Source organism: Rana temporaria, chromosome 11 (genome assembly GCF_905171775.1).
Source record: "Rana temporaria chromosome 11, aRanTem1.1, whole genome shotgun sequence".
Classification (NCBI taxonomy): Eukaryota; Metazoa; Chordata; class Amphibia; order Anura; family Ranidae; genus Rana; species Rana temporaria.
In genome coordinates this window covers 141,949,136-141,961,609 of record NC_053499.1, presented here as the reverse complement: position 1 = coordinate 141,961,609, position 12,474 = coordinate 141,949,136, and the positions used below count along the sequence as shown (strand labels likewise).

Genomic DNA, 12,474 nt, shown 5'->3' with positions numbered 1-12,474 from the left:
GTGGGAGAAATAGTGGCTCATCGTTGCTGTCAGTGGGAGAAATAGTGGCCCATCGTTGCTGTCAGTGGGAGAAATAGTGGCCCATCGTTGCTGTCAGTGGGAGAAATAGTGGCCCATCGTTGCTGTCAGTGGGAGAAATAGTGGGCCATCGTTGGTGTCAGTGGGAGAAATAGTGGCCCATTGTTGCTGTCAGTGGGAGAAATAGTGGGCCATTGTTGGTGTCAGTGGGAGAAATAGTGGCCCATCGTTGCTGTCAGTGGGAGAAATAGTGGCCCATCGTTGCTGTCAGTGGGAGAAATAGTGGCCCATCGTTGCTGTCAGTGGGAGAAATAGTGGCCCATCATTGCTGTCAGTGGGAGAAATAGTGGCCCATCGTTGCTGTCAGTGGGAGAAATAGTGGCCCATCGTTGCTGTCAGTGGGAGAAATAGTGGCCCATCGTTGCTGTCAGTGGGAGAAATAGTGGCCCATCGTTGCTGTCAGTGGGAGAAATAGTGGCCCATCGTTGGTGTCAGTGGGAGGAATAGTGGCCCATCGTTGGCGTCAGTGGGAGAAATAGTAGACCATTGTTGGTATCAACTGAAGGTATTATGCCCTTTTGATAGTGCTCCATATGCCCCATTGTTGGTGTCAATGGATGGAATGGTGCCCCAATGGCCAGATAAAGGCAAGCAAAGGGCCGCATCTGGCCCCAGGGCCGCAGTTTGGAGACCTCTGCCATAGAGGAACAAGTCCCGAAACTAACATCTTATTCACCAGAGATAATATTATATGTTTATACCAGTCCTGCATCCTGTATGGCGTAGCAGGCAGTATACTACATAATATGTGACATTATGTTTTGTAAAGTCATGCTTGTAAATCATGGTCATCATTGAATGCAGTTTTTCTTAAAACCAGTTCTGCTCGGCATGTGTTGTTGGGGCTGCTGCTGTGATGGGCTCATAATGTGACAAAGCTGCAGCCAGGTAGGTAGCATTGCAGGGCAGCCTATTGCTCCACCTCTGCTGAACACAACAAAATAACGCTTTCCTCTCTGTCAGTCGGGAGTTTCAGATAAATGATTTCGCAAAATATGCAGTTGTTTAAAATGAACTTTGTGATGTCTTCCCTGTAGACATACCTGGGTGACATGGAGCCCCCCAAAAATATTGTGAAGATTGCCGTTCAGATGATGGGAGCGTACCCCCAGCTGATTGAGCTGAATCAGGTATAAGCTGAGTAAAGGACAGTATTGGGGGAGATCTTCATCCTCTGGCTTCAACACACGTGGTTTGTGACAAACGGGGGCACTCTAATGATAAGGATTGATCCCTGACACAACCTCAGGGCAAAACCCATTCTGCCGTTGACCCAAATTATGAAAGCATGCAGAGAGCTGAGGAACAAACTGCTCGCTTCCTTCTGTGTCCAGCCGTAGAGAGAGAGAGGCGGGACCTTTATTGGCTTTTTATAGACAAAATTACATCATACACATGAGCACAACTGATAGGTCAGTCCATATATGGTGGTTCCTTCTTGTAAAAGTATTTTATTGGCACAAAAAGTCCTTGTGGCATACAGGGACCCCCACTCAAGCTCACAGGGGCTCCACTTAGAGCCATATATGCTCCCTTGGTGGAGGAAGGGAGGAGAGGTGACATTATACTTGTAACTTCATAATCTGCCATTTCACTTTAAGAACGATAATACTGTAGTATAGTTTCACACATATACATTATAACTCTATATATATATATAGATCAAGAAATAAAAGGAAATCAAAGAAATAGAAGAATATAATGAAAGAAAGGCAACATTTGAGTGGTTCCAATAAAAATAGCATATCATAAAATATTAATTTTAGTAATCTCCATCACACTAACACATTGCTTTTCTGTTTCAGAGCAAACCTCTGTCTGCAGTGCTGAAGGATGTGTGCGACGCGTAAGTGTCCCAATGGCGTTGTGAGCTGTATTTAGGACCTTGTAGATGATGTGATATTATGATGATGATGATTATTATTATATGGGATTTATAGAGCAAATCTCTTCCAATGCTATGTACACACGATCGGACATTCCGACAACAAAACCGTGGATTTTTTTCCGATGAATGTTGGCTTGTGTTGCATATACACGGTCACACAAATGTTGTCGGAAATTTGCGAACGTCTAAAAACGCGGTGACGTACAAGACGTACGACGAGCCAAGAAAAATTAAGTTCAATGATTCCGAGCATGCGTAGAATTTTTGTGCGTTGAATTGTGTACACACGGTCGGAATTTCCGACAACAACTTTTGTTGTCGGCAAATTTGAGATCCAGCTCTCCAATTTTTTTTTTTTTCGGAAATTCCGACAGCAAATGTCCGATGGAGTCTACAAACGGTCGGATTTTCCGACAAAAAGCTCACATCGAACATTTGTTGTGAGAAATTCTGACCGTGTGTACGCGGCATAACAAGTATCCTACAGATTGGAGGATCTGCAGACAAGCCAGTGTAATAAGGCAATCCTCAGAACATATACTAATAATTCACTACCATGCTCATCGTTATACAGCTGACTTTTTTATGCTGATACCTGACAGGCGGCCCAATGGCAACTGGCATGCGGCAGGCTGACAACTCTGAGACAATGTGAACGGCCGTGGTTTGGTGTTGTCAGCCTCCAACAGAAAAAATTCACAAGTGTATACAGTGAGAAAAAAAAAAGTATACAGTGAGACATGACGCCAAATATACTGAAAAAATTATTGTCAATGTCTGAATGTGGTATGTAAACTCTTTGTTACGATCTGATCACTATAATGGACTTTTCCTTAGAAAAAAAATGGAGTTCTATAAGTGGAAGCTGAAATGGCACATTTTCTGCTACAATGAGAAAGGGTTAAACCTCTGTTGGGATTGTATTGCAGTATCCCTATAAGTGAGATATTTCCCATCACTTCCTGTCCAGGTGAAACCTCAGAACAGGTAGAGATGAGAAGTCTCCTCTATAGACACACAGACAGTGGGCTAGATTCAGGTAGGGGGACGTAAGTTTGTGCGGGCGTAGCCTATCCTATTTACGCTACGCCTCCGCAACTTAGACGGGCAAGTGCAGTATTCACAAAGCACTTGCTCCGTAAGTTGCGGCGGCGTAGCGTAAATCTGCCGGCGTAAGCGCGCCAAATTCAAATTGTCAAGAGGTGGGCGTGTTTTATGTAAATAAAACATGACCCCACGTAAATGACGTTTCTCACGAACGGCGCAGGCGTAGCCTATCCTATTATCCCACAAGCCTCCGCAACTTAGACGGGCAAGTGCAGTATTCACAAAGCACTTGCTCCGTAGGTTGCGGCGGCGTAGCGTAAATCTGCCGGCGTAAGCGTGCCGAATTCAAATTGTCAAGAGGTGGGCGTGTTTTATGTAAACAAAACATGACCCCACGTAAATGACGTTTCTCACGAACGGCGCATGCGCCGGCCGTGAATGTATCCCAGTGCGCATGCTCCTAATCACGTCGCAAATAGTCAATGCTTTCGACGTGAACGTAATTTACGCAAAGCCCTATTCGCGAACGACTTACACAAAGGATGTAAGATTTATAAAATTCGATGCGGGAACGACGTCCATACTTAACATTGGCTATGCCTCATATAGCAGGAGTAACGCTACGCCGGAAAAAGCCTTACGCAAACTACGTAAAAAAATCCGCCGGGCGCACGTACGTTTCTGAATCGGCGTATCCAGCTCATTTGCATATTCTACGCTAAAATCTATGGCAGCGCCACCTAGCGGCCAGCGTAAATATGCACCCTAAGATACGACGGCGTAAGAGACTTACGCCAGTCGGATCTTAGCCTAATTTCGGCGTATCTTGCTTTCTGAATACAGAAAGAAGATACGCCGGCGCAGATTTGAATTTACACGGCGTATCAATAGATACGCCGGCGTAAATTCTTTCTGAATCTAGCCCAGTATCTCTATGGAAAATCTCTTCCAATGAGACTGATGCCGTGTACACACAATTGGAAATTCCGACAACAAATATTCGATGTGAGCTTTTGATGGGAAATTCCGACTGTGTGTATGCTCCATCGGACATTTGCTGTCGGAATTTCCCACAAGAAAAACTTGAGAGCTGGTTCTCAAATTTTCCGACAGCCAAAGTTCTTGTCGGAAATTCCCATTGTCTGTATGCAATTCCGACGCACAAAAATCCTACGCATGCTCGGATTCATTGATCTTCATTTTTCTCGGCTATTTGTAGTGTTGTACGTCACTGCGTTCTTGACGTTCAGAACATTTGTGTGACCGTGTGTATGCAAGACAAGTTTGAGCCAAAATTTTGTCGGAAAAAGATCCATGATTTTGTTGTCGGAATTTCCGATCGTGTGTACGCGGCATGAGAAAACTTCCATTCAGATCTGAAAAAAAAAAAAGATTGAAGCAGGAAATAAGGAGGGATCCCCTTTTGCTAGAGTGGAATGATATTATGCGATGTAAAAAGTCTTATCGACTCTCTGTATGGTCTTCAGGTGGAATATCAGTAATTCTGAGCAATATGCCCTGCAGTATGTGGATGGACATCAGGCATATATCACCGAGCTGGTGAGTACTTCTGATTGGGAGTGATCCTTGATGAGAAGAATATTTAGGAATGGTTTTGTAAATCTGACCTCAGCTTTTCCGCGTCATATGGGAAAATGTGGTACATGAAGAGCCTTATGTCCTTTATACTAAGCTCTGACTGTCCATCTTTAGAAATCACACAGTGACACAATGGGGGTTATTTACGAAGGGCAAATCCACTTTGCACTACAAGTGCAAACTACAAGTACAAAGTGCACTTGAAATTGCACTTGGAAGTGCAGTCGCTGTAAATCTGAGGGGTAGATCTGCAATGAAGGGAAGCTCTGCTGATTTTATCATCCAATCATGTGCAAGCTAAAATTATGTTTTTTATTTTCCTTTCATGTCCCCCTCGGATCTACAGCGACTGCACTTCCAAGTTCACTTTCAGTGCAATATCAAGTGCACTTTGCACTTGTAGTGCAAAGTGGATTTGCCTTTCGTAAATAACCCCCATAATGAAGCTGATCAGATAGTCACACTGCAATGTTCTAGGTTGATCCAATTTTCTTTTCTTTTTTTCTCTAGAACAGAATGGAAATAAAGAATGGCAGCATCCTAAAACTGACCACATCCCCGGTGAGTTTCTCAGTTGCCTCATGGGTTTAGGGTTAAGCCGACTTCGACCCTCACCCTAACTCCAAACTTAACCCCCTAGGCCTAAGTCAGGAAATGGAAACCATAAGGGAGTCCTGTGTTTCCTTATGGGCTAAACTATACAGGTAATAATGGCCCAGATGTGTGCCGTATTAGGAACAATTGTACCATGATGTGGCCAACTTTGATAGGTGGACTTGGGTGAATCAATGCAGATCATTGGTGACTGGTGAAGGTTTTGTGTGGCAGATTGCCTGAGAAGTCTATCCCAAAGCAAAATACTTAGGGCCAGATTCACGTATTTTCGCGTAAATCTGCGGCGGCGTAACGTATCACATTTACGTTACACCGCCGCAAGTTTTACGGGCAAGTGCTTGATTCACAAAGCACTTGCCTGTAAAGTTGCGGCGGCGTATCGTAAATCCGCCCGGCGCAAGCCCGCCTAATTCAAATGGGGCGTGTATCATTTAAATTAGGCGCGTTCTCGCGCCGAACGTACTGCGCATGCTCCGTCCCTAAAATTTCCCGACGTGCATTGCGCTAAATGACATCGCAAGGACTTCATTGGTTTCGACGTTAACGTAAATGGCGTGCAGCACCATTCACGGACGACTTACGCAAACGACGTTAAATTTTGAATTTCGACGCGGGAACGACGGCTATACTTAACATTGGCTAGACCACCTAGGGGGCAGGTTTATCTTTACACCGCATATCTCTTACGGAAACGGCGTAAATTGACTGCGACGGGCAAGCGTACGTTTGTGAATGGGCGTAATGACTCATTTGCATATTCTACGCCGACCGCAATGGAATCGCCACCTAGCAGGCCGGCCTAGAATTGCAGCCTAAGATCCGACGGTGTAAGTCACTTACACCTGTCGGATCTTAGGGATATCTATGATTCTATGAATCAGGCACATAGATACGACCGCCGGATCTCAGAGATACGACGCCGTATCAGGAGATACGCCGTCGAATCTCTTTTCTGAATCTGGCCCTTAAGTGAGAAGGCTCAGATGAAAGCAGCTGTTTTTTTCCAGGGTCAGGTGCTAATTCCAGGGTAGTGAAGCTGAACTCAGTCTAATTGAGAAAGACCTGGGTGCCATGAAACCAGTGTGCTGGTAGAGTGTTGGAGAAGGGCAGCAATCTTCTAACTCATGTATTTTGCTTGTTGAGATTATTCCCTCAACACTCTGGCACACAATCCAGATTTTCTTTGGACTGAAGCAGTCAACCACTTGAAAGAGAAAAAGAAAAGATGGCGCACCAACCTTGTGCATTTTCCTTAGGTATTTTTTATTTAAAACAAAGTTAAAAAACTACTCACAAACAGATGTAAAAAACTTGTAATACAAGTAATCTCCAGATGACAGCGATTGGTCTAGAGCGGGGATATGCAATTGGCGGACCTCCAGCTGTTGCAGAACTACAAATCCCATGAGGCATAGCAAGACTGACAGCCACGAGCATGACACCCAGAGGCAGAGGCATGATGGGATTTGTAGTTTTGCAACATCTGGAGGTCCGCTAATTGCATATCCCTGGTCTAGAGACAGCAGACTCCAGATGCTTCCAGAGGAGATTTTGAAGGCCACTGCCGGCTGACGCGTTTCAAAGATATACCTTCTTCCTCAGAGCCCAGCAGTGTTGGGCTAATAGGATAATGCACAAGGTTGGTGCGCCCTCTTTTCTTTTTCTCTTTTGACTGTTAGGATGCCCCTATCCTTGAGGGCAGCAAGGCCTGGGGCCAGGGCCGATCCTAGGCAGGGTGCATTGCACCCAGGCGCCTGCAGAGGTGGGGGCGCCAAACATCTAACAGACCCTCTCTGTGTCCATCACAGAGGTCCTTCTCCAGGTCCCAATAAAGTACTCTGCTTCTCTTCCTGTATTTTGTTTATTGTTAAGAGATCATGTAAGGATCCCAGGGTAATGAAGACTTCGTGAGGGGAGCATCTCTGTGGTTGAGTCATTACAAAGGGGAGGAGTTAGTAAAATGATGACGCCCATGTGGGGACGCCAAAAATATTTCTGCACCCAGGCGCCTGTGACCCTAGGATCGGCCCTGCCTGGGGCACTATCCATTACAAGCTCTAGTTCACCTAGAACTCACTTGTGCGCAGGAGTGTTTGTCTTTCTGCAGTCAACCACTTCCAGATCCAGTAATAGCATTTTTGTTTTGTTTTTGTTTAGTAGGACTGTACAATGGGAGATGTGCAATCTAAAACTTGGCCCAATCTATAAACACTGGAGCCATGCCCAGAACAGCTGATAACCTCGGCTAGGACAATGAGTACTGTACAACGATGGTACAGTATTGTCCTATACAATGATACTCCAAGAAAGACTTTGGTAACTGATCCAGAGGCACTGGGCTAGAAGACATTTAATCTTATTGTCAATTTTTACTTTTAGAAAGATTAGTAAAATTATCTCATGGTGGCCTAAAATAAAACAGATTTGGTCCAACAGATAATGGTAGACAGGTCCTGGACACAGATTTTCACAGGTTATCAAAATATTGGCAAAGTCATTAGTTGAGCCCAATTGGCCTGTATTCAGCAGCTCGGTACACAGACAGGAATTCCCCCCAAGAGGACATTCACCCGAGTTGAGAAATCCAAGTGTAATAGGTCAAAGAGTGTGCCAAATGAAACATTATTGAGAGTCCAACGTCGTTATTGTCCAACTGGTTATAACAGGCAGGTCAAAAGAAAGCCAATGCATTTCAGGGGCCACAAAATCCCCCTTCATAAACCATAACCTTAGCCCTGATGAAGAGGGATTGTGTGTCCCCTGAAACGAGTTGGATGCCTTTTGGCCTACTTTTGGTAACCATTTGGACAATAAAGACTTTGGACTCTCAATGATTTTTCATTTGGCACTCTCTTTGACCTGGATAATTGAATATAAAATATTAACAGCGCTAACGGAATACGTGCTGAAGGTGCAAACCAAAAATATATATATATATGTGAACTATTGGATGTCACCAACCAAATTCTAAAGATACCAGTGCTAACCACAAATATATAAGTGAACTATTTAAAAATGGATGTCGCCAAACAAATTCTAAAAATACCAGTTCTAACCGAAATGAATGTGCTACCACATAATACAATATAAGCAGTGTAAGGGGTTAGCTCGGTAGCGGGGTGTGTGACCCCCTGGATGGGTTCCCTACACACGGAACGATACAGAGAAACAGCCGAAGACGGTTGAAAACAAAGAATTTGGTTTATTCTTCCATCTTGTTGGAAACAAGAGCAAGCATCCAAACAGCATAAACCAAATCAAACATAAAATAAACCCTGGCCACTTGGGGCGTCTACCTTCACCACACAGGAACCTATCTATGGAGTCTGGCACAGCCTACTGCTGAGCAGACACTGCTGGTCATACAGCCGAAAAACAAATAGTCTTTTTGATTTTTATCACACAGAAAAATCAACAGCTCCTCACCTCTTCAGACGTATTTCTGCTACTGCTTTCCTTCACTCAGAAAGCCTCAGGATGCAGCAATCAGTAGTAATCCTCTGGATTACTTATAGAGGCCTTAATTGCCTCATTCTGAACAGTTGAAGTTTTTCAACGCCCTTAAATCTTTCTGGCTGCTTCTAATAATAATTAGTGTATTGTCTAAACAAGGCAGAAATGTATCTCCCATCTGTGACAACACCCACAGATTTATCTGACTTCCTGTCACAGCAGATATATTAAATACTGTTTATAAAGTGCTGAGTGCTTCCAATAACGGTGGATATTATTGATTGTGGGTATCCAAATCAATGGTCTCCCCTCTTGTGGCCCCACTCACCAGAAATTTACTTTTCAATCTCGATAACAGGAGTGTTCAGATCAAGGGTATTCAGATCCCAGAGGTGATTCCACAGATCTCAGCAAAATGAGGGTAATAAAACATGATGAGGACAAAAAGAGAGAAACATATACATGTGAAGTACCGCCAGTACAAGCAACACTGCGCCGTTAGTGTATATCACTCATGAGACTCTAGGCAAAAACGAGCATCAGTATGTTTCGGGTTCGCGGCAATAGTTTGCATTCCACGGGAACTGGAATCAGCGTCACTGGCTCTACACAGGCCGAAAATTACGTTGACGCGTTTCGCCCTTCCTCAGGGGCATCATCAAGGACATCGGGGACTTGATTTAGTTCAGGAAATAGTTCACTTATATATTTGTGGTTAGCACTGGTATCTTTAGAATTTGGTTGGTGACATCCAATAGTTCACTTATATATATAATTGATTTGCACCTTCAGCACGTATTCCGCTAGCACTGTTAATATTTAATATTCAATTATCTATCCTTCAAGGTGTTAGTACCTTTTGTCACAGCAGCTGCGGTCTTATCATTTAGTATATTTATTTTATTCCATTTCAGCGCGAGTTCTAGTTTGTTTTTGTATACTCTCTTTGCAGAGGCGTATCTAGTGAAAATAACGCCTATTGCAAGCACTAAAACTGCGCCCCTGTGTAAACATTTGAAACCCATCTTTCAGATAACCTTAACAAAAAAAACAGCTAACAAAACTAGTGATATTTATCATCCCTTGTGATACCTTGGGTAGTGACATATCCTCTTTATGGAGAAATCTGGGGTTTATTAGACCCCTGATCCCTCCTCTGCCCTCCAAGGCCAGGTAAATGCAGAACCTATACTGGAAGTGATGAAATCTTCATCACTAAGGCCTCGGTTTTCACAGAGGGAGAGGGAGAAACTGATGTTCCTCCTTCTTTGTGTGCTGCCAATCCGACCAGATGGAATGGGAGAGCCTGGAAGAACAGGGGAGGGCTGTGGCTGAACACAGCAGGGATAGCGCTGCCATTGTCCATTAGCAAAGGTGCTGAAAAGGAGATCCTGCCTATGAGGGAAGAAGAGACCCTCAGACCCTGGTAAGTGCCTTGCTTCCCAGCCACTCAACAGCGCCCCCTTCATATGGTGCCCATGGCACTTGCCATGGCTGCCATACCCTAGATACGCCACTGTATCTTTGACCTATCACACTAAAATAAAATAGATGTCCTTGCAGTGACATAAATGTTTGATGGTTCCTGTGAAATGGCCTGCTGTAGTCCAGAAGTCTTTTCATTCTTCATTTTTTTTCCCTTTGGATATAAAGGACAAGGAGGCCAGCAGCCTGTGTAATGGTGTTCAGAGTCAGAATCAAGATGTGAGATCAGAATCTTTGAAGAAATTGGCTGCTTTGTCCGCTGATGTCACATTTGCCCAGGAATTCATCAGCCGCGATGGACTCCGTATTCTGGCCAGAATGGTGGAAGAACAAAAAGAGTAAGGATCAATAATTAAACACTCTATTGCCATTGTACCTTATCAGTGCATTTGTCATCGTTGCTGTCATTGGTGCCTTCACTCCTTCTTTGTGCCTGTGATAGAAAGTAGAAGATACAAATATTATTGAGAGGATGTTACTACGCTAGAGATTACTCCTTATGGAAAAGAGGAGGATTGGTTGTAGGTCATTAAAATGTTCATAATGGTTGACTAATATAAGAAATGGATGTCATGTGGGAAATGTTGGATTTCTCAGAACTCTGTGTACTAACTCTCTGCACTACACTTCCTAGTATGTGATCAGTTGGATTGTTGACTTTCTGAGCCAACAGGCAATTGACCTCGATAGATAGTGAGACAGTGAACCCAATTTTTGAATATATTTCTCCAAATCTCTAACCAGTTAAAGGGGTTGTAAAGGTTTGTGTTTTATTTTCTAAATAGGTTCCTTTAAAGGGGTTGTAAAGGTAAATGTTTTTTCACCTTAATGCATCCTATGCCAGTAATAATGGCAGTTGTGTCCTTTCTGCTTTCTCTCCTATTTGAGATCCTTCATACCACTCTCCTGTATACAGATGACATTGGGATAGAAGAAAAGAGAAGAGCCCTCTTTTGATGGTCACCCAATGAACTCTTCAGAAGTTTGATATCAGGGCAGATACAAAGGACTCCTTTTTGGTGTTTGCTATTGGGATCTTCAGACCTAATGATACAAATGTTCTACATGTAGGGCCAGATTCACAAAGAGATACGACGGTGTATCTCCTGATACGCCGTCGTATCTCTGACTTAGGCCGGTCGTTTCTATGCGCCTGATTCATAGAATCAGTTACGCATAGATGCCTAAGATCCGACAGGTGTTACTGTCTTAACTGCAATTTAAAAATGGCCACTGGGGGCGTTCTCGCTGATTTACGCTGAGAAATATGTAAATCAGCGAGATACGCCAATTCACGAACGTACGCGGGCCCGACGCAGTTTGTTACGATGTTTACGTAGCGGTTTTCCCGGCGTATACTTACCCCTGCTTCTATGAGGCGCAGCCAATGTTAAGTATAGCCGTCGTTCCCGCGTCTAATTTGTTTTTTTTACGTCGTTTGCGTACGCGGATTCTCAAACCCGCTCGTCGCAAGTTACGCTCACGCCGAAACCACTGACGGCCTAGCGACGTCAGTGGGAGCAATGCACGCCGTGAAAATTCGCGGACGGCGCATGCGCATTAAAATCGGCGCGGGGACGCGCCTGATTTAAATTGTACACTCCCCCTAGCCGCGGAATTTGAATTCCGCCGGGGGATTTACGATCCGCCGCCGCAGGTTTGGAGGTAAGTGTTTTGTGAATTACCCACTTGCCTCTCAAACTTGCGGCAGCGTATCTTAAATCACATAGGTCACGCGGATCTAAAGATCCACTGATCTATGTGAATCTAGCCCTAACTGGGTATTTGTGTTTTGAAAATATTGGAAGCTGGTTAAAGAACTGCAATGTATAAATATAAAGAAATATCATTTAAATCAAATTAAAAAAAAAAAGAATGTGTAATGTGAAGCATGTGGCAGTGAAATGTCTCCTGGCTACAACTTTATCTTCTTCTCCTCACAGGGGGGATGTGATGTGCCACACGCTGAAAGCCATCGCCGAGCTGATGGAACACGGCTTTGTGTCTTGGGAGACGTTCAGCCAAAGTTTCATTCACAAGGTGCGCACAAACAACTGGGAATAATTAAAATATGAGAAACTGCATTTACATTTCATATTTTGCCCTTTGCAGCCAATATATGACAAGAGCCAATCTGGTTCTCTAGGGTTCAGATATATTTTACTACTGTGCTGTGAACAGCCCTGAGGGGTCATAGGGTACACACAGCTGAATGACTCAGAGGAGAGGCCACCTCTCAATCTCTTCTCCTTCTGTACTAGTAGGTACTGTTAGATTTAATGCTGAGCTCTCTTATTAGAAAGACTGGC

At 44.0% G+C, this 12,474-nt stretch overlaps 1 protein-coding gene across 1 annotated transcript in view; it reads left to right on the top strand.

The window, feature by feature from the left end:
• Positions 1 to 12,474, top strand: part of ELMO3 (engulfment and cell motility 3) — a 39,412-nt gene that overhangs the window by 1,198 nt on the left and 25,740 nt on the right. Inside the window, exons 2-7 of the mRNA XM_040329219.1 lie at positions 1,116 to 1,208; positions 1,884 to 1,924; positions 4,501 to 4,573; positions 5,123 to 5,173; positions 10,334 to 10,503; positions 12,109 to 12,205. Coding sequence (XP_040185153.1) covers positions 1,131 to 1,208; positions 1,884 to 1,924; positions 4,501 to 4,573; positions 5,123 to 5,173; positions 10,334 to 10,503; positions 12,109 to 12,205 — 510 coding nt within the window. The 5' untranslated portion in view covers positions 1,116 to 1,130. The remainder of the gene's footprint in view (positions 1 to 1,115; positions 1,209 to 1,883; positions 1,925 to 4,500; positions 4,574 to 5,122; positions 5,174 to 10,333; positions 10,504 to 12,108; positions 12,206 to 12,474) is intronic.